Genomic DNA, 22,516 nt, shown 5'->3' with positions numbered 1-22,516 from the left:
AAGGAACTGCAATGCTGAAAATTTATTTCAAAATCAGTAAAGCTAATTGTCATGGGTGCCACTGCCTAAAACACTTGTCAAACTCAGAGATGGCTTGTCATTTCTGCTCTAACATGCTGTTGAGCAACTGCAATCTGTCAGAGAGCAAGAGCAACTTTAGTGCCTGTGCCAGTCCCAGCCAGGCTGAACCTCTTCATAAGTTTAAAAGTCAAAAAGAGCTTTTTGAGTTGGTTTGGATTTTTTTTTTTTTTTTCAGTTGGGGTAAATTCCAACATTACTATTTGGGCATGAGCCAGCCTAATGCTCAGTATGCCTGGGAGTCATGGGTGTTTGCAAATGCTGTACTGCTGCAGGAAACAGTCCCTGGGAACCACAGGCTCTGAGCTTCCCATTGCTTACCTTAGGGAAAGGAGAATACCCCAAGCAGGAAGGGTCTGTTTTGTGGAAGGAATGTTCATATAACCCTGTACATCACTGAACCCCAGAAGAGCTAAAGCTCCAGAGAATCTGCTATGTGAACGCAGCAACAGCCAGACAACTAACAGACCAGCTGGAAAGCAACAAGGCAAACACTCAGTGACTAAAGCAGCCAGCAACAGAAGGGGTTACTGGGGGCTGCCACTTAAATTAAAAGTTTCAATATAATAATTTCTCTATTATCTAAAATCCTATGGGACTGGAATACCCCAGAAAAATATAAAAATCTGTCCTGGGGAGATGCTGCTGCCATCACATGGCATAGTAACTGCACAAAGCCAGGAAAAATGCTATGGTATGCAAGAAAATCAACTGTGTTTATTTTCTGTGAGGCAAATGAGTTTGCTTAATGTGTACAGAACATATTAAAATACTAAGAGAGGAATTTTGATGAAAGTTTGTCAGTTTGGAAAACTTCTGTGTTTTGACTGAATTCTGCAACTAAAATCTAAGGTCTCGCATGACCCCATGCAGTAGACTCCCCTGAGACCGGGGCTCACCTGAAAAATCATCAGGATAGAAGTATTGTGAATAGTAAAAACTTCTTGCTGTCCTTCAGACGCCAGTATTCATAAGTGAAACTCTTCATGTCATTGAAGTAGGAAAAAAAATGTATTTACTAGATGTTTTCTGTAGTTATATACAATATTTTCAATGTAATTATGTTATTTCCGTCCACTGTACTACAGGAGTAAAACCACCAGAGTTCCTTTATGCCTTTTGTCACAAGATGGCGATGTTGGAAGCAAGAAATACGATGGAGACCAGGGACAGAGCAACACCCTAAAATGCTGGCTTTCACCATACTTTGGAGAAAATAATAAATAATCGGTAAACTCTGAATATTTATGTGAAAATCCACGTACTGATTTTAAATGTAAAGCAATTAATGGAAATGTCAGCCCAGGACTATAAATCCCCTAATGCAATATAATCCTTGAATTATAACCATTATAATCCTTTCAATATAAACATTTTGGTGGGAATTCAACACACCTGTCCACACCTTTCACCATAGCAAATTCATTATGTAAATGAGAAATAATTGTCTTTCCTTTCTAGGATTTTGTCTGCTTATGGTTTTGTTAGCAGCTATTTTTAAAGAAATATATGGAAGAAATCACAAGATTTTGTTAAGAGTACCCAAGTATGTCAGCAGAATGAGTTCCAAGGTAACAGCAGTTTTCTGCCGCAGACCAAGCAAAGCAGAGAAAATTTAAGACATGAATCCTGTTATTATTATGCATCTCCAAGTTTATTAGCTCTGAACAGAATCCACCATCCTATTCAAAGATGTTTCATGCAGAAAAACAGCAGAAGCTCATTATTCAAAGAGCTATAGAATCGTTAAGGCTGGAAATTACCTTTAAGGTCATCAAGCCCGACCACTGACCACCACCCCGTTCACCTTTAAAACCTGTCCTCAAGTGCTATATCCACATGCCTTTTGAACACTCCCAGGGATGGTGACTCCACCACTTCTCCGGGCAGCTCGTTCCAATGCTTGATCATTCTCTCAGGGAAGATTTTTTTTCCCTAAATGTACGACCCTGGCGCAACTTGAGGCCATTTCCTCTTGCCCCATCCTTGCCCTCCTTTCAGGCAGCTGTAGAGAACGATAGCCCCCGAACCCACTTTTCTCCAGCTCAGACCCCCCCAGCCCCTCAGGCTCCCCTCACAAACCCACCGGGCTTGCTCCCAGGCCTGCTGGGGAAGCCGCCCCGCTGCGAGCTGCCATAACCCACAGGCCCACGGAGACTTTTCTCGGGGATGCACCGAGGACGGGCACAACAATTAAACCACCGCACGACAGCGCTGCCTGAGACTTCCGGGTGAGGCAGCGAGGCGGGACTCGAACCCAGCACCTCCGTTTCCCCCGCCACTACGCACCGACACAAACACAGCCCTCCTCCCTCCCCACGCGCGGCGTGACGGCACTTCCGTCAACGGCGCGTGCGATGAGTGACAGGCGCGGCGGCCAATCGCGATGCGCGGAGCGGTGAATGGGGCGGGCGTTCGGGCTGGGCGGCTGAGGGGCGCGCGGCGCGAAACGGCGGCGCGCGAGGCGCGGTGTCCCGAGCGGCCCGAGCGGCCCCAGCGGCCCCAGCGGCCCCAGCGGCCCCGAGCGGCCCCAGCGGCCCCGAGCGGCCCCGAGCGGCCCCGAGCCGCCCCGAGCGGCCCCGGTGCCCCTGACCCGACTCCTGCAGTGCGGCCGCGCCGGCCGCGGGAGCGTCTGCGGTCCTGAGCGAGCTGCAGCCTCTCCAGAAGTTGCTGTGCGTGCTGAGTTCTGTTTGCTGCTGGTTTCCGCGTGAGTCTCTTAATGGTGCTGCTAAGTCATAAGCATGTGAAGCAAGATGTACTCTTTTTTTTTTTTTTTTCCCCCGTTTGATTAGCATAATGTATTAAGTGCTTTGTTCTACCAATTTATATTTAGGTGTGTTGCTACAGCTTTCCGATGGGGCTAAAGCCAGCTGTGAAAAGATACGAAACAAGAACTAAGAGGGCGGGGACCAAAGCGGCATCCTCCAAATCCCGAATCGATTGGAGGCGCACCAGAAGGGCGCTGATACTGCCCGACAGCAACGACGAGTCCTCAGCCTCCTCTGAGCTGGAGTCCGCCACATCCGAGAGTGAAGGAGACGAGCGGGAGCAAAGGGCTGTGGAGGGCGGGCCTTCGGGTCAGCGGGAGAAAATCCACACCGGGGAAGTTGCGGAAGATGGTGATGATGAGCGCGTTGTGCCCGGGAGGCGTAAGAGGTCGAGCTCCTCCGTCGTGTTGGACAGCGATGAAAGTGAGGGCAGTGACGTACTTGTTAGAAAGGTGTTTGCCAAACGCCGCTGTATCCTGGATGACGATGAGAATTCTGAAGAACAGCGGCCTGATAAAACATGCCCTACAGAGGATGTTTCTACGAGTAGGAAACATAAAGTTCTTGCAAAATTGAAGGAACTTGTGAGACAAAGTTCAGCTCGGAGATCCTGCAGCGGTGCAAATTGTGAGGTCAGGGTTTTGTCTTTGAAATTTAATCTCAGGAAAGGTTAGGAGGTAAAAATCAGTTGGATTTTTTGGGTTTGAATGCATGACAAATTAGTAGTTCTGTAATATTTTAAGTCACATTACCTGGATAACTATTGACTGCTGAAAATCTATCAAGTTATTTTTATCAGGAAGCAGAATACCTGATGAAGTGCCTTAGAGATCTCATGTTAGCTTAATTCCTAGAAGTAGACTGAAGAGAGGTACATGGAAATGGTTAATGTAAAGCTGAAATTGTTGTCTAGTACAGAATGATGTATTTTTTAGAAATGTGTGCTTTCTTGTTAATTGAACAAATGGTTTTATTAGATGGTCGGAAATCTTAGCTGGTGTATGTAGTATTTTATCTGTGCAAATACTGAAAATTCTTATGTTTGAAGTACTTTTTAAAATTTAATTAGGATTCTAATAGTGAATCAGCAGTAGAAGAGGAACCATTCCGTCAGCTGCCCCTCACACCATCAGAAGGCAGTGAAACTGATGGTGACAGCATGAAAGATTTTGTAGTAGAGGAAGAGGAAAATGATGATTGTGATGACATTGACAACACAGAGCATGTGAAGAATGAAAATCAGCCACATCAAAAGCAACCAAATCCATCAAACAGCGAGCTGCTGGCACGCTACATCCCACAGTGTAAGATCAAAATTAGTGATAATTCTTCATGTATAACTAGCTCGTACTACTGTAATAAAAATTAATGAGCTGAATGCAAATGCAGAGGAATAGGATATTATGTTTAAAAGCAGGTACCTAAAAGGTTTCAATTTATTATGAAAGCATTCCAATTTCCACAGTAAACTTTTGCAGTCTTTAAATAGCTAATTATAGAGAGGGTATAAGTTGGGGGGGAGAAAGTGAAACCTTATTGCACAAATTTTTTTTTCAGCTGGTCTTATTTAGGATGAAGTAGACTGCCTATGATGCATTCATTCCTGTGGAGGCCTGAAGGCATCATCCTTCATCTTGTGGTTTATGCTAAGAGCAGCTATGTTAATCTGTCCAAATTCTGTTCTCGCCATGAGTTTGCGGCTCGAGATTTTATTTTTTGGATTTTTTTGTTTGCTTGTTTTTTTGTTTTATTTTGGTCTTTTTTATATATTTTTATTCTGTGGTGGGAAGACTTGGGACCAGAGGTCCAGAGGAGTTTCTGACTTCACTGGCCAACCTTGGCCAAATTACACAGAGCAAGAAAACTCTTCAAGTTGTTCTTTTATTAAAACCAGTTTCTGGATGGAGCAGAGAGATTTGAAGCAGAACCTTATGCAAGTTATTTTCTTCCATATTTTGTTGTTCAGAAGTAGGTATGTAGTGACTGGACAGTCACTGCTAGTGTAGGTAGTCACAAGCATTTTTGGTATTTCTTTCCTAGTGAATACCTCAGTAGAATTGTATTTGAAAGACAGAAAAACATGAACACAACAAAAAAAAAACACAAGCAAAAAGCCCATGACCACAATATAAGCTTGGTCTTCTCTGATTTATGTTATTTTCTGCTATTCATAGAACAAATTCTTCACTTCTCTTAGTGTTTGTAGGTCTTACTGTGGACTCTTCTTGCTGGAAGAACTTTGTCATTTTAGAATGCTAAAATTCTGTAGAATCGTTGGGATAAAAAGCAGAATTTAAAGTCAAAATCCTCTGTCTGTGGATGTTGTGCATCGAAATTATTTCTAAGTCTATATTTAAATAACTTTAAAATTATAAACTTACAATACTGGACAGGAAGAATTTTCGTGGGACTTCTAGCATGGCTTACTTTTTTTTTTTTTTCCTTTTTTTGATAAATTTTGGTTGTATTTCTTTCTTCCCAGTATCTCGCTGTGAGCATTATGTACATTTCAAAAGAATAGTAAAGGCTTTCCTCATAAATGCAATTGATGATTCTTTTCTGAGCTCATTATATGGTAAGTAAATTTCATTTAATAATATATTAATGCATTCAAAGTTATACAAAACCATTTGTTCTAGGGAAGGGTGTTTCTCCTGATTATAGAACTGAGGGTCCTGAAATCTTTGATTTACTGCTATATAACTGGTGGGGGAGTTATATCTGAAAATGATACAGTAATCTTGGAAAAATGTGTAGACTCAATTATTGAGCACAGAAGGCTTGAAATGCCTTCTTGAAAGGTAGGAATGTGTGTCTGTGTTACTAATCAGTAGTAACCTCTCCAGCATGAAAACCAAATTCGTTTCAAAGCAGATATCTCAATGAAAACATTGCAAGGTCAGCTGGTTTATCAAAAGCTCTTGTGCTTCACAGCTTTTTTTCTTAGGAATTTGACAGATAATAAATGCTTTTAGTTATGGAGATGACTCTATATAATATTTTTTCCCTTTATTTTTAACACATCAGATAAATAAGCTTCAGCTGCAGTCAGTACTTGTCTTATTTTTTCTGAGGAAGTTCTTTTTGGCATTTATCCTAGCTGGGCTGAATAACAGCCTCACACATAGTTTCATAAGCACTGTAAAGATGGGATTAAGGACAGGACTCTCAGTGTCAGATTATGGAAGCAGCTAGTGAAATGCCAAGAGTGGAGGTTTTGATGTCATCAGGAACTAAGAGCAAATGGAGAAACTGATGTACACCACAGACCTCAGAATAAAGGCTGTATACTCTTGGAGCTAAAAATGTCTTTCATCTACCCCTGTTGGTTTTTTTTAGGTGTTTGGTTTGTTTTGTTCAGCGAGTAAAAACAAGCCTTTGAAAAGTAATAAATAAATACTGCCAGATGAATGTTGTAATAGCTTCCTTCTATTTCAAATGATAACTGCTCAATAAAATGTAACAATTTACTGCCAAGTTGCTGAAAGGAAATGAGCTTTGCAGTTGAGCTGGAGGTTGTACATGAACATTGTGTGAACATACCCTAGCATTACAAAAATGTATTTTTGTAACATAGAATGGATTGTTCTGATTTAATGGAAGTGAATCTCTTCATTAGTTTTGACTCGAGAACAGCTACTATAGTATTGGAGTTCACACTTCCTTTTAGTTGGGAGGGATTTTACTTTGTGGCCTAGTACAGCCTTTTCAAGCTTGTACTGCAAATGTGTGTGTAAAGTGAATGTGGAAAAACAGTTTATTGCAATTATGGTGGCTATAATGACAATTAACTACTTTTATATAGAAAGCTGGATAGTGAGTTGTCCTTCTCAGGTCTGCCTTTTTTTGGATAACAGCTTTGCTAGAAGGTAGGGAATTAAGTTTTGGGAATTAAGTACTGGGAAGGTAGCTTAATTAAGTTTTATGTCTGTATACACTGAAGTTCCAGGGCCATGTGCATTGGCTTCCATTTAGGGAAGTCCTGTTTAATTCCTGGAGTCCAGCATGTATTTGGGAAACAGTGGTAGTTTTACTCATCCTTGTGCTTTTTTATTTATTTTGCTTGAGTAAGTATTTGGAAGTACTTATGCTAACTCAAGACATCTGACTGTGCTACTGAAGTAAAAGTCAGTTTCTCTGATATCTTTATAAGTGACAAAGAGAGTTTTCAAGATTTCTGCTCTGAAGTAGCTCAGAGCAGTTTCTTCCATGGATTGAAAAACAAGACATTCCCCCACATACTTCCTTCTTTTCCATTCTTTTAAATAGGATTGAGTGATTGGATCTCCATTTGGGATGAAAGCTTTTGACTTGATTGTGGAGTTTATTCTTGTACCCCTTTTAAGTTATGAAATATATCCCTTTATCAAGATGCATGGATTGCATGGATCACTTTTATGGGTAACAGTAGGAAATGTATTCAATAACAGTTTAGTAAAATCATTCATAGTTCTTAGTGTGCAGAAGCATAAAGTCCTTGAAAATTGTATCTAAAGAACTTGTACAACATAGGGTGGTCAGCAAATTAGTGATGATTCTCACTGAACAGATGGAACGAGACAAAAGAAATATGCACAAGAAATGCTGCTCTCACTTCATTATTTGGACGAACGCTTCATTCAGCCTCGTCTTGAGAACTTAATCTGTAGAAGTCGCTGGAAGGATCGATACAAGGTATGTAGATTCTTCTTTAAATGCTGAAACTCTCTATAAAGGTGCAACAATCACTATAATTATATATCCTTCTTAATAGCAACTATTGTTCTTTGACTTAAATAATTTGTTTTGGTGCTTATATAAATACCAGAAATATTTTACATGTTGATAACCTGACAAACATTCAGGTAGCAGAACAGAATCTGTTCTCAGCTACCTGACTGCTAACCAGCAGGTGACATTTGAGGACTTTTTTTTGTCACTTGCTAAATGTTCTAACAAGATTTTTTTCCTCCTCCCACAAAAAAGTAAACAGTATGTTCATCATGAACCTTCTACTATTATGAAAATAATTGCAATTAGTTGTTGTATGTATATTACTAGAAGAGAATTAGTGTCATGGGTGTGATGATTTAATGATCACTGTAATAATGAAATCTGGCTCTCTTTAATTTCTCTAAGACTAATTTTGTGTGAGTACAGAGTACTCAGCAGCCTGTTTGAAGCATCATTCAGTTTACAGTGGTTCTTTAATGTTATTTGGAATCTGTTTTTCAGAACCGTGTGGATTGTTACCCAAATGTTCACATCAGCTTGCAAAATGCAAAAAATATGTCTTGTCAGGCCTGTGCGCTGAAGCGGTGGTGTAAGTTCAACGTGTCGCTCTCTGGAAGGCTTTATAATAGTAAAACTTTGGAAGTAGATGACTTCATGTCAGAAGATAAACAGGTAATTTCAAACCAGCACTATATTTTTATTTCTAAGTTTTCCTTTTATAAAGAAAATAAATTAGATGTATTTCTGTGACCTTTGGTTTTGCCTGCATCACAGTAACCCTTGTGCTTTTCACTCCTCATATTTATCCCTTAATGAAAAGGCCCTTCCTTTACCTTTGTGTGTGCCTATAATGCCCTTAAGACTTTCCCAGCAGGAATCTTGCATGTATTGGTGGTCAGAAACGTTGTAAAAGTAACTTTCTGTATGAGGGACACTCATTACCATTGAATGATTGTGTTTTCTATTTTGTTGCTTGTAAAGCTTGTTCAACATTGGATCACTAGGTTTGCTAATTCTGTGCCTGCTCTGCCTCTAGCCCTTGGAAGGTCCACCTGCACTCCCAACAGTTCTTGTTTGCTGTAGGTTCAAACACTGAGTGAAATAGTGCAATGGTCGTTCTAGCAGTCCAAGCGTGACCTTGTCAAAATTTATTGCTTCATTCTTCAGATTTTTTTCCCACCTCTGCGTTCCCACATAGCTATTCACTCAGGACAAATTATCTTGGCATTTCAGATGCATTTGTACCTGAGGTTGTTGATGTCCTTTCAAGAAAACTTGTTCCTACATTTTATTAAAGCCTTTTCCCCATTACTGCATTATCAGAATTACTTGTCCAAACTAGAGAACACTTCCATTTAGGTAGTCTTGCATCTATTTCTCCCTCAGTTGTCTCTTCTAGTGTTGCCCTGTTCTTTTGGTAGTTCTAAAGTCCTTCTAAAAGTTTTCCATGCCTTCTGATGTTTACATATTTCTACTGAATTTTCTCACACTGTTCATATAAACAATGATTGTTTTGCATTCTTCTTTGTGGGCGGAGAGAATTGATGGACTGTTGCTTTGACCAGTGTGGTTAGAGAGGTAGCAATTTCATCCTCCAATCCACTGTCACTTTTGCTATTCTCTATATAGTGGAGTCAGAAAATAAAGTTTGCTTTTTTGATTCTTTTTCTTTCCTTTTACATCTAGCCTGCTTGTGTGAGTTATTTCGTGTCATAGTGTGACATTCTAGAACATTTTGGATTAGATTTTTCTTGTTTTAATTAAAAGGCATCTTTCATGTTGTTGTATAATATTCCATTAGGCAGTCATTTTAGGTGATTTAAGAAGTCACCTAAAATAATTTAATAATAGCCTAATACAAATTTATTTCACAGCTGAGCCTTTTGTAAACCTTGACTCTCAAGAACCTAAGTGTTTCTAATATTTAGAGATCTTCCCTTCAAAATTACAGCTATATGTAATTGTTATGATTAGGTATGCATATGCCCTTCAGTGATGCAATTCATGACCTCTTATGATAAATTCAAAGCACTTGATTTGTCAAGAATAAAATACTGCTACAGTTGTTTTACCAAGCTGATATCCAAGTGAGTTCTGCCTTTCTTCCCTTTCAGGAGACACAGATGGTATTTCATTTGTGAGTGTAAAAGAATTTCTGAACACAGCTCAGAAATACTGTACTCCTTACAGTATTTGTTGAAAAGAGTTTCAGAACAATGGGTTTTTTCAGTATGTTTGGTAATGAGGTGTAATAGGGTTTCTAAAGTAAAAATGAAGTGAAGCCCATATCAAACAGGACATGTACCTTACTGAAGCTGAAACCTGTATTGTCTGGGTATTTGCAAATTTTTTAACTTTCAGATTTGAGAGCTGTCACCATGATTATCATTTTCTCATCATACAGGCTCTGCATGTAATGCAGGAGCTTGAAAATTGTGACGGAATTTTTCTTATATTACAGACCCTTCTGAGCAGCAGTTGCTGATATTCTGTTTTGAAAAGTATGTATGTGCATGACAGTCAAGAAAGCTAGACTTTTCCCCTTTTAAATCCTGTTGATTGTAGGAAAACAGTAAATCCTCTACAATCATCCCAAGACTGATACTGCAGACTGTCATAGGCATTCTTCCTTACATACAGATCATTAATTTTAAAATACTCAGTTTTCCATGGGAAGTGTGTGCCTTACCTAACCAGAAATAATTAGTGAACTAGCACAAGAATTTAATCTTTACCTAACTTTCAGCTTAACTGTGGAAATAACAGTAGCAGTTCCCTCACGGCTGACCAAATGTTGTCCTGCATAAAGTGTTGGCTATTTTTCACTTTGGGAAAAACTTGAAATATCCTACAGAATACTGAACTAACTTGCTAGCTCATTTTTTGTCCTCTTCGGCTTAGCAGGACAAAATGAGAGCTTTTTTTACCCTGTGTACACCAGCATCTGGGGATGTCTGCTATGTGCCTGCTCAGTATAGCACAGTGGCTACTGAGAAGGCTCAGGAGAGAATAATTGAGCACTTTCCAGTCATTTTTGATAGTGTCTTGTAATGCAACATTTGTGTTCTTATGATGACCTGCAGTTTAGACTGCTAAAAGTACTGTTCTTAAGTTGTCTTTGAAGCTCTGCTGGCAATGCATTGAGCAACTTGTCCTGCCAATTTAGAAAAAATATAAAAGAGAAAGAAGCTCACGGAGCTACATAAAACTGCCATTTCACAAGCCTAATTGACTGATAGAGAAGGCAGTTCCGGACTGACAGATCAAATTGAACGGAAACACATAGCTGGAGTATTTTCTACAGATTTGTTTGAAAACACCCAAGAAAAGTGGATGTGAAGAGAACAAAAACAGACCTCCAACCTCCATCTTCTGCATAAAATTTTGATTTTCTCTCATCTCTGAAGTATTCTGCTTTGCCAGTAGAAAGAGAAGAGAAACAGCTGTTCCAATTTTGCTTAGGCTTGCAGTGATGACTCACTGTTTAGGTGCCAATTCTCATTTCCCTCTGATCAGGGAAAATCAGAAGGTTTAGAGATATAAGTGTCCCCCACACTTCCTTATGTCAGCTGGATCATAAACTGTTTCCTACTCTCAGTCTTGGTGTTCTGTTTATAAACATGCTTCGAGGACATGGATTTAGTCACTACATGTTGAGCTATTGTCTAACCATGCTCCTACATTCCATACAAAGTGATTTAACACAACTTTGGCTGATAGGGCCAGCTTGAGTAGATAAGTTAAGCATTAACGCAGAAGGACTAAGAACTGTAAGGGGAAAAAATAGAGTACAGTACTGAGATTCTTTCCAAAGCTGCATTCTGAAATAGCATTGTATTTTTAGACTATCTTTCTTGCTTAAAAACACAATACATAGTTACATTTATATGATATCTAGCTATTTGCCTTTGGCATTTCTCCACGTCACACATAAATAAGCTATGAAACTCACTGCCACAGGATATTTTGGAAGAGAAAAATAGTATTGGGTCCCAAAATGAATTAGACAGGTTCTTGGGGAAGGTTCTTTCACACTATAGAACATGAGATTTGGGATGATACAGACGATCTTAACTCTTGACTGCTAGAAAATGTGTGGTAATCTTATGATCATTCTAATGTTTGTGCTAGGTCTTATACTAACTTTCTACATATCTCCTGCTAGCTGTTGTCACAGGGGAGAACACTGGGCCATCAGTTTGCTGTAAGATGGTATCTCCTATTTTCTATCACATAGTGTTCCAAATGCCACACCTCATTGTTTGGGATACTTGAAAAGTTATGCAATGCTCTATAAAACAGTGCAGCTCAGTTCTTCATTGCTGCAGTATTTGAAATAGTGCTTCTGGAAATTTGAATTAATCAAGGCTCAGAAGCAGTTGGTAGGTCTTGCACTTCAGGAGCACCAGCAGCACCAAACACAAGCCTTAGTTTTTGAGTTTTGGGGATACTAAAAAATGGAGCTGTATGTAGGTATAACATTTACATGATCAGTAGAGAATTAAAATATAGTAATAGGCATTTTTTTATCTCAAAATGTTTAAAATTTCAGTTAAAAACAGTTAAATGTTTAAAATGTCAGTTACTGTAGGTCAGATCAAAAGTTCTTTTGAGTGTGTCTCTTTTGACTTAATGGATATTATGCCTGGTGATATCCACTGAGCTGCTGGTTAATATATTTAAGAAATTAAGATATATTAATATAGTTAAGAAAATATATAACTAAAATACATAAATTCTGTTTACATAATCTTTAAAAATACACTTTTCTGTTACTTTCATTGTTGGCAGATAGAGCTAGCACTAGGTTGCACAGGTAGATCAGGTGTTCTGGGGAACTGCTCACAGATGTAAACATTTGGTCACGCATTCAGAAAAGCTCGCTGAAATGTGGGTTGTAAGCATTAATTAAAACTTAACCTTCCTGTAATTTGAGAATATTCAGATTATTAACAATAAAAGGTATCACTTTTGTGGTTCAGAAAAAATAGTTTTGCAACTTAAAATTTAGTTGATTTGTATATATATATATGCACGTAATGTAAAACAACAATGCAATTGCAGGTAGCTTTCATTACTAATGCAGAGAGCTTTAGCCATTTACATACTTCTTATGGAAAGATGTGACAAGACAGTGTGACATCATCAGGCCACATTTTGCTGTTTGTCTACCTATAAATACTGCTGTGAAAAAACTGTGAAATAAGACAGTTCCATCTTTTCTGAATGGAAGTCATAAAGGCAAAAGAAGTGGTCATAACTGGGAGATGCAGAGGATTTCTTTTCTGCACCATCATAGCTTAGCTATTCCTCTCAAACAGTTGCAGATTAATATTTGTATTATATAAAGCTTCAACTTCAGATTTTATTTTTTTTAAATTCAGCCTCTCCATTTATTAAATTAGTGCTATGAGGCATATGTCTATATGTGTTTGTATGTATTTCTTGAAGAAATATTGAATATTATTCAGCCTACAAAATGTTAAAACTGATATTTGATCTCCCTAGGAAGTACTTACATATTAAGCAAAAGTAAGCAAATAATTCCTCTTCCTCTGCTTTCACAATATGATGGTTGTCTAAAGTGTAAGTGATTTTGTAACAAAGTTCCACCAGGAGATAGGAAAGATACAACCAATTACAAACATTATTGTATTTGCAAGAAGACAGCACTGATAAGCTGCCATTGCTTTGACTTTCTGGATGCCTGCTTGCTCAAAAATCTTTCTGCTGTGGCTGTGAAAACTACATGGGCTTGTGCTAATTTTATGCATGTAGTGTCATTCTGTTTATTTCATTATTCCAAACAATTTCCTGGACTGACTGATTAAATCTAATTAGATTAGCCCACCAATTCTGTGTATTGTAAAGGTAATCATGGTTCTATCCAAGGGAATGATTTGTTCTCTCTGGCCTAGGTTTTGAAGGTTGGCGTGGTGTGTGCAAATCGTACAAGAGTTTATCACAACTTGAAACACTTCAAGCACAAGCTATACATGGATTGCAGCTCCGTTGTTGAATTGGATGGTGTTGTGGATGAACCAGTCAAAGACACTGTAGAGCGGCTTTTCAACCACTTGGATAAGACTGGGTGGATTCAGAAGGTATGACTGGTATATTCTCTGTATTCTTTTCTAAGCAGATGAAAGTAAGTTCAGATAAAATGTGTGATTTAATGGATCTTTTCTGAGTTACCATTCATTAATAACAACTCAGCTCACCCGTTCCCCCATTTCTCCTGAACCATTGTTTGAAACAGTGGTCTGCTGCCATTCTCACACAGAGTTTGTATCAGCTTTTGACATGAAACTTTTTGACAGCTGTGTGATCTCCTGGCTGTGGTGGCAGGCCCCTGTTTAATTTGAAAGTAGCAACACAACAAACTTGAGCTGTAACTTGGAAAGATGGGAAAGATGTACATGAGGCACAGCAAGAATATTTTAGAATTCTGTTTACACTGAAGAACTTTTAATTGCTGGGAATCACTTTATAAACTATTTTAAGACAAGTTGTAATACAATTGCATTCAGTATGCTTTTAGATACGGCTTCTAAATTGTTATTGGCATGCTTGGTCATATTGAATGATAAAAAGCAGTCTTAACATAATACAGTTATTAAATACAGATAAATTGTACAAATTTTATTTCATTCACAGAGATACAATGATCTTGAAGATTATATGGAAGATGCAGACAATTTTCAAGAAGAAAAAATTGTTTAAGAGGTCATATAGCTCTTTGAAAGACATCTTTGACATCTTTAAAAATGTGAATGGCCTACATCATCTGCATGCACTTTTATATCTGCCTGGACTTCAAGATTTCTATGTAGGCTGTTACACTAAAATTCATATGCCTTTAAATTAGTTTGATAATGTGCTGTATCTTTTTTCTCATATGTGTCGATACAAATCCAAAGTTTTACCAAATCAGTCCTTCCAGTCTTAAAAATAAATCACTTAAAATTTCCTACTGTTAGAAATATCAGTTCAATATCTATTTACTTATGAAATAAAATTTCCACCTATTCAGATTGAGCAGCTTTGTAGAGAAGAGGAGATGCTGAGATCTTTTGAAGTAGGTATATTGGAAAGGTAAGACTTTTTTATACCGGAACTTAGGACTTGCATCTTAACCTTCCTTATTGCTCATTATGTGCAAGTCCAGTCAGTTAGAATGATAGTTACAACAAACAGGACCCAAATGCAATTTGGTTCTCTGAGGGATCAGTATTTCTTCTCTGAGGAATCAGTGTAGACAGTTACAAGGCAACAGAGGAAATAATGCTGCAGTCCTGTCTGCATTTGCATCACAGTAGTCATTCCTCTCTTGAGAAAGTAGGTAATGAGTCACAGTATGGGCGTCATACAGACTGAGTCTGGCTTAGCCATCTAAATGAACACATGGGCCCACATTGCTGTCTCTGATAAGCAGCTGGGGCAATTTACTGAGATTTTAAACATCAGGTTACATTGTGCAAACATAATGGCAGCAACTTGGAGTAACTGCAGTCCTAGGAGAATGGATTAATATGCCCATGCAAGATAAGCAAGAATTCTTTGAGTGTAACTTAACAGAAAGTAGGAGTTAGTCAGAAACAGGATGCATGGCATACCAGAATTGCATGAAACCAAATCAGAGTAGATTTTCAAGGATTTTGGAAAGGTTAAGTATGGTACTGCCCATTCTGAAAAATTGGACAAGAACTGTAAAAGTGTACTCACAGCCCAGAAAGCTGACTGTGTCCTGGGCTGCATCCAAAACAGCATGGCCAGCAGACTGAGGGAGGTGATTCTACCGCTCTGCTCTTATTAAACTCTACCTGGAGTGCTGCATCCAGCTGTAGGGTCCCACCATCAGAAAGACAAGTCCAGAGGAGGGTCGCTAAATTGATCAGAAGGCTGGCTGTAGATAGGCTGAGAGAGTTGGGGTTGTTCAGTCTGGAGAAGGGAAGGCTGTGGGGGTCCTTATTGCAACCTTTAGGTATTTAAAGGGGGCCTACAAGGAAGACGGAGAGGAACTTTTTGCCAAGGCCTGTAGTGACAGGACAACAAGTTTTAAACTCAAAGAAGGTAGGTTAGATGGACATAGAGGAAGAAATTTTTTACTGTGAGGTTGATGAGGCACTGGCACAGGTTGGCCAGAGAAGATGTGGATGCCCTCCCTTGGAAGGGTGTTAAGGTTAGGTCAGGATGGGGCTCTGAGAAACCTGGTATACTGGAAGATATTCCTGGTCATTATGATCCTTAAAGGTCCCTTCTAACCCAAATTTTTCAGTGTTTGTGTGCAGCAGTTACCTGCCACAGCCCCGGACGGGTGGAAGGGTCTGGCTGGCACAATCCGCGTGAGGCTGCGTGGCCACCACGTGAGAGGCATCTCAGGGGAGAATCATCTGCCCCGATGGTGCTGAGTGCTGCTCGTGGGTGCGCAGCTTCAGTAACTCTGCATGCTGAGAGGAGGTAAAGAGATGAGAGAGGACACTTGTGTGCCAGCCCAGAGAGTCCTTTATTTACCCAGGTATGGCGAGAAAGGTGCCCTCTGAGTGGGTACAGTGACAAATACTGAAGAAATCAATGATTACAGCAACTTAAATAGGTGTTGGGTAGACAGGGGTGCAAACCTGTCTTGCCCAATGGGGATAAACCAGAGAGGGACACAACAATCTATGATAATGTGGCAGGGGTAGGTACAAAATCAGGGGACAAATAGAAAAGCTGGAGTGATTGATACAAAACTTTCTGGAAGAAACTGGGGGTGGTTACAGGATTGACAGTTGAAGGGGTGTGAACAAACTCAGATTGATGGAACCAAATAAGGAGAAAACGGGGAAAGGTGAGATGATTGACAGATAAATGGGGAGCCAAGTGGTGGGAACTTTTGGGGTCAGGGGACACATGGGGGAGCATAAGGCTAACTAACATTGATGAAACCAACTGACTAAGTCAACCCACACTGCAACATTTCAGTCCCTGTATTTGGGGTGCATATAAAAAGAATCATATAGCCTAAGGTAAAATGCAGGGTGCGGTGTTTTGAATCCTACATCTTGCTGTATGCACATACTCTATTAATAGACTTTTGTGGCTGAGCAACTTAGTGAAATATAGTGTTAATACTCTGAATCCTTCTAACATGTTACTCTCTCAACAGCAAAACTAATGGAACCTGATTTCTCATAGATTTGTCCATAAGAAGTGACCACATTTATTTTGCCACTTTACTGGGGAATAGATATGCCAGCTGGGTAGGCAACTGCTGGCAGATGTATTGCTTAACAATTAATATCTGCTGTCTTTTTTACATAGAGTCTGTACCTTAGATTCACTACTCTTTTTCTAGCATTCATTGTGAGAAATTAACTGCTTTTACTTTTTTAAGAGCTTGAAATTCAGCAATGTTTTAAATGCTACTAGGCTGAGTTAGTAGCATCTATACTCCTTTGTACCACATACAGTTACAAGATACACAAAACCAAGATAAAAATTCCTAATAAACAGATTGAGACTTGCTCTCAAGTAAACTTATGTTGAAGATATTATTTCAATACCTTATCTGTGATTTAGACACATAAAATTCTGAGGTTTGTTATGTCTTATACCTATCTCTCTGGTTACCAAAGCTGAAGGTTCCCTTCTCTCTTCCTTCTCCTCCCTCATCTCTGTTCTTCTGATAATATTGGTTGGAACATACCCATCAACTTAAAAGTACTCAAGAATCCATCTTGAATAGATCCCTTTTAGTTTTTGATACCTCACTTCTTTCTGTTAATAAAATCTCTGTATAGTTTGGTTTGCTTCTCTAGAACAGAACATATATTTGGTGTACCTTAATTCTTACAAAGGAAGACCATTATGAAATGAGTGCTGTACCATGTAATGGAATATGTCCTCTTAGAGCCTTCCTGACTGGTCCACTTTTGCTACCATATGAATTTTCTGAAAACCCTCAAGACTATGACTTCAAACTGAATTGTTGATCTCTCATTTTGCTACATTAAAACAATTCACTACCGAAATAAAGAATAAGTTTGTGAAACTCTGGCTTGATGATTACAGGTAGTATTTCAAGGATACATACAGTTTGATTGGAAATTGAAATGGTCCATGCTACTCATTTTTTGATATCCCAGACTTGTTTCTTACCTCCTCTTTATTCACCTAAAAAGCATGTACTATCTACAGCATTTTTTCCAGATAATTGTTTTTTCTGTTGCTAGCAGGTATACAAAAATATTCTGTTGGAACTTCTAGGTAGTAAGTGCTTCCATAGGTTTACTAGTCCTGGCTGTGGTATCACCAGTGGGACTAAGAAAATGCTTTAAATTGAAAGTACTCATTTCTGTTTCAGTAAAAAACAGTTATTTGATTTGGCAGGAGCTGATGTTTTTGTGTGTCTCTTAAACTCTGATATTTGCCTCACTGAGATGGGAGGAAGTGATAATACTTTTGTGGCTGTTGTTCTATCTGTAGTGTTTCTAAAAGACAGCAAATAGGAAGTGTCATTATATCACTTTTACATTTGTCTTCACCACAAAGTTAAAAAATTGTTTAGAAGAGTAAATATGTAAAAATTTAGATCAAATTTTCCAGGTTTATCTGCAAATGCTAGTAGAGCATGAAGCACAAAGAATACTCTTACCCCTGAGACTTTCTATATATAGAAGCAATCAGTAAGAATATTTCTGGCAGAAAAAAAAAATTATGCAAATACCTAATGATGGGAGAAGTTAGAAATCTGACCAGTCTTTCATGCTTTTTTTTTTTTTTTCCACATGAGAGAAACTGAATGGAGTTAGAAGGTGAGAGAATAAAATGTTTGTTCCAGTAGGATATTGTAAATTGTTTTTACTGTTAATTTTTGAAGCAGTAGCTCTAATTAAGATAAAGTACCTGTCTTAATGGAACAATGAAGAGAGCTCAGTATGCAATTAGACTTTGCACAGGTGATTAATGATCATACTTGGAAATTACATTAGTTCCTGTAATGTTTTGATAATCTGCTCTAGTTTAAGTTCTGTAACTAGAGACTGTGATAATGATGAAGTTCACACGAGGTATTTATGCACAGAATCAGACTGACTAACACAATGTACTTCAGGGACAGGAGGTTCTTTTTGGTCTGTATTCTGTCCAGTTCTTGCAGTGAAGTGTGAAAAGAAACTATTTTTCTCCCTGTGTCCTGTTTTTGGAAAGTAAATTGTTTGCTAATAGTAGATAGCTGTTACTGCCACTTTTTTGACAGTGAAGGCTTCTCCTGTTTCCAAAAAGCAGCTATTTTTAGCACTTCAGCAGGCAATTACAGGCAATTCCCATGCTTAACTCCTCTAGTTTACATTTATTTGGATAAACAAAGACTTCTAGTTTTATCCTTTTTTAAGTCTGTCTGGATAAACAGAGTGGGCTAGTGTGTATGTGTGCTACACAAACACTTGTAAATACAATACCATTCCAAAAGAAATATCCAGCACACACAAAGTAGACTTTAAAAAGTTGTCTTTCTGATTCTGCGTTGAGAAGAAAAAAATGTCAATTTCTAATCTGAATTTAGAAATTAGACAGAAGAATGTAGAAAACTATGATCTATCAGCCAAGGAATAATACGAGAAATATGTGAAATTATATTAAAAGAACCTGATAATAACCACATCAGTGGCACCACGTCCCTGAATAATTGATGTGAATGTTGGTAATCATCTAGGTAGTAAGTGGTGGCATGGGATTGTTTGGGTTTTCTTCCCATATTTTTTATTAAATAAGATATAAACACAATTTCCTTGGATTAATTATTATTATTATATTAAAAAAAACACCCAAGACATACAAACAAAACCAACCAGAAATGCTCTGTTCACAATTGCTTACTTTACAGTTTAAACTGAGCAGCAATTGCAAGCACCTTGTGCCCAAAATTTAAAGAAGAGAAAACTGACTCAGGTGCAGTTAGACTTTGCTTCAAAGTTAAACAATTTGCCAGGTGAGCAGCATTGTACATGAGCCTAGCTGGGAATACCCCAGGAAATCAAAATGGCAAAGGGCAAAGAACCTTCACTGGAAAGTAAATAATGGAAATGGCTGAAAATTCGAAGCTTTGGGTTCAGAAAGTCTTCTGCAGGATTGATATTAAGTATATGGTGTTCCAGTGGAGTTAAAGTAACTTTGAAACCATCTAATATGTGACTTCTAAACACAGATGAACGAGGCATGTGCTGATACTGAAGCATGCACTCAAGCTTTTAGGTGACACAGGTTCAGCACAGTTTTTTGTTCCATTCTGGCAAAGTTATTAGCACGATAGGATGTCTATGGTGAGAATTCCTGGCTGTGAACGCAGCACAAATAAGTGCTTTTCTCGTCTGGAGGGGGCTGCTGCTTTTTGCTGAAACTCAGAGCTTCAACAGCAGTAGGGAATTCAAACAGAAAAAATGCTCAAGCGTGACAGTTCATATGAGATTACAATGTCAGGTAAAAAGGCCACAAATTAGTGTCAACAGAAGGAATAAAGTAATTAATTGTTCAAGGACCTGTTATGTTGTTTTATGCTGAGTGTGCTTATGAGAATGCCTCTAATCACAAGGGATGTTACACCGTGTGAAGAACCGTTTGCTTTTAAGAAAACTGACAACCAACCAGTCCTACTTGATGGCAGTATCCAGGGGTTGGTGACAGGGTCTTCTGAACAAAACCTGGAAAGCCGAGGGGTGGCTGTGGGGTATTTCCTGCTCGGAAACACCAGGGGCAGCATTTGCTGCGCTTTGAGCGAGCGGAGCACGCAGCGCAGCCCCGCAGCCGGCTGCCTCTCGCCTCGGAAAGGAGAGATCAAACCGCAAAGCGAAATCTCGAGATGCTGCTTGGCAAAAAGCGCATCTTAAACATGTAAAGTTAAAATGGGGAAAAAAGAAAAATCTTTGTTTGGAAAGATCACTCTCTGAGTTCTACGAAGTCTTGTAAGAGAGAGAGAGCGAGAATTCCTCCAGCTGTCTTGGTAGCTTCTGGAGCAGCACCATGGATTTCATATTCCCACAGTCACTTTGAAAAACAGCTAAGCCATCATTTAAAACACTCTCGCTTATTCTCCATGAGATTTGTGTTTTATTGTTGCACGTTTGTTCTGTGACTGACCCTCTTACACACAGCAATGACATCTGAGCTGTACAGAACAAATAAAAGCCTAAGCAAGGCCTGAGGCAAAGGTAACATTGTCTACTATTTTACAAACATTATTATTTCATTTTATTTTCCAGCTGTGCCAACCCACTGTTCTCAATAGATTCAAGCTGCTGTTACATATCAGATAATAACCCACTCTTCCTCAGTTGTTCAAGGTTAAACAACAACAAAAAAACCTCTTTTTTCTATTGGCAATAACGCCTTCCTCTGAAGGGAGCACAGCCCCAAACCTCTCCCACAGACCTTATCCCTCAGCAAAGTCTCAAAGCATTTGCTGAGACAAACACGGGTCTGAATGTGCTGGAGGCTCTGGCTGGTGCTCACCAAGTCAGAACCAGGAATCTCACATCTTGCAATAAACTTTGATGTTTGTTGCCTCTTGAAAGGAGAGGGGGTCATGAAAGTGGGGGGTTTTATATCTACCGTATGTCTAATGCTGCATATCTTTTATATTCTGGGGGACTTTTCAGGAATGTGTCACTTCATCACTAGCATTCAAAGTATTTATTTGCATGACTTTGGAAGGGGATAAAAATACCTGTGAAGGTTATTGTCAGCTCTTCCTCATCCTCAGCTTATTGGTCTCAGTATGCTGAGATGAATTTTTTGTATTTTTCTGAGTGGACCCGTTGCAGAACTGAAAGACAGATAATGCACCCAATCTACTAAGGACTATACAGACCCAAAAGACCATGGAGGTTTTCCATCAGGGATGTGTCTCATTGTGCTTGGGGGACATTTTCATTCCCAGAGGTATTTGGGAAATTGGCTAATGCAGCCACAGTAGTACAACAGCATATTGCTTTAATAAAGCCGGCCAGCTCCCAGCTATTTCTGCATCCTCCTTTACCGCTCACCTACAACAACACGCAGAACCTGACGGCTGCCAGTTACAGCAAGGCCAGTTCCAGAGGCCAGATCTCTCAGTCTAAAATTGCCCTGCTCTAAATAGAGGAGCCGGGCGAGAGAAGCACCAAGCCTGCGGCTTTCCCGGGGAGGAACCACAGTGCAGGCGCTACGTGACTTGCCCTGGACACCCAAGAAGCTCTTGTCAGCGCGCAGAGCTCCCACATCCCGAGCCTGACCTCGTGTCGTGCACTCGTCCCGTGCATGCGAGCGCCCTAGAACGCACTGCTTGTTTTTATACCGTCCGTTCCAGAGAAATCCAGCTGGTAGAGGAGCGCAGCGCCGTGATTTATTTGAGAACTCCCTCGTACTCGCCTGAAGGTCTCGCCGCCGGGGGAGGAGGGAGAGCGCGGGAGGCTGCGCTCCTCGGCAGCTGCTCCGCGCCCGGCCCGGCACCCAGGTAGAGGGCGAGGAGGGGAGCGGGGATTTCCTTGGCTTCCTCCCATGCACATACCTCCTGGGGAGCGGCAGCGGCAGCCCGACTCCCCTCGGCGGCCGCTGGGAGGCTCCGCGCCTCGCCCCGGCCTCCCGGGCGCCGCGGCCGCGGCCGCGCTCTGTCGGTGACACCCGCCTCCCGCCCCCGCGCCGCTCCGCGCCGCACGGAGGGGCCGCGGGCAGCTCCGGCACCGGCAGCGCCGACAGCCCGCCGGCAAACACCCGCCCGCCGGCGCGGGCATGGGATATACAAAAACACAAAGGAAAAGTGGATGCTGGACTGTTCTGGGGGCAAAATGCTGGAAGTTTGTAAGTGCAACTCTCCGTTTGTAATTACTGTCTGAAGAGGGGCTGGGTTGCTCGTTTGGGGTGTTTTTCCCTCTCCCCCTTCTCCCCGCTACTCCGCGCTTTTCTTGAAACTGTACTTGAAACTGTTCAATATCTGGGAG

The 22,516-nt window shown here is 40.0% G+C and overlaps 1 protein-coding gene across 1 annotated transcript; it reads left to right on the top strand.

Moving 5' to 3' along the window:
• The first annotated feature begins 2,748 nt into the window (after window positions 1-2,748).
• Window positions 2,749-15,372, top strand: CCDC82 (coiled-coil domain containing 82). The gene is made up of 8 exons (XM_077781340.1): window positions 2,749-2,785; window positions 2,912-3,478; window positions 3,916-4,150; window positions 5,329-5,421; window positions 7,396-7,520; window positions 8,061-8,231; window positions 13,478-13,663; window positions 14,217-15,372. The coding sequence occupies exons 2-8, from the start codon at window positions 2,933-2,935 to the stop codon at window positions 14,280-14,282; spliced, it is 1,422 nt and encodes a 473-aa protein (XP_077637466.1). The 5' UTR covers window positions 2,749-2,785; window positions 2,912-2,932; the 3' UTR covers window positions 14,283-15,372.
• The last annotated feature ends 7,144 nt before the right edge of the window (window positions 15,373-22,516 follow it).

The sequence above is a fragment of the Lonchura striata genome, chromosome 2 (assembly GCF_046129695.1).
Source record: "Lonchura striata isolate bLonStr1 chromosome 2, bLonStr1.mat, whole genome shotgun sequence".
Lineage (NCBI taxonomy): Eukaryota > Metazoa > Chordata > Aves > Passeriformes > Estrildidae > Lonchura > Lonchura striata.
Note: the sequence above shows the minus strand (reverse complement) of the source record. Positions and strands in the feature narration are given on the sequence as shown.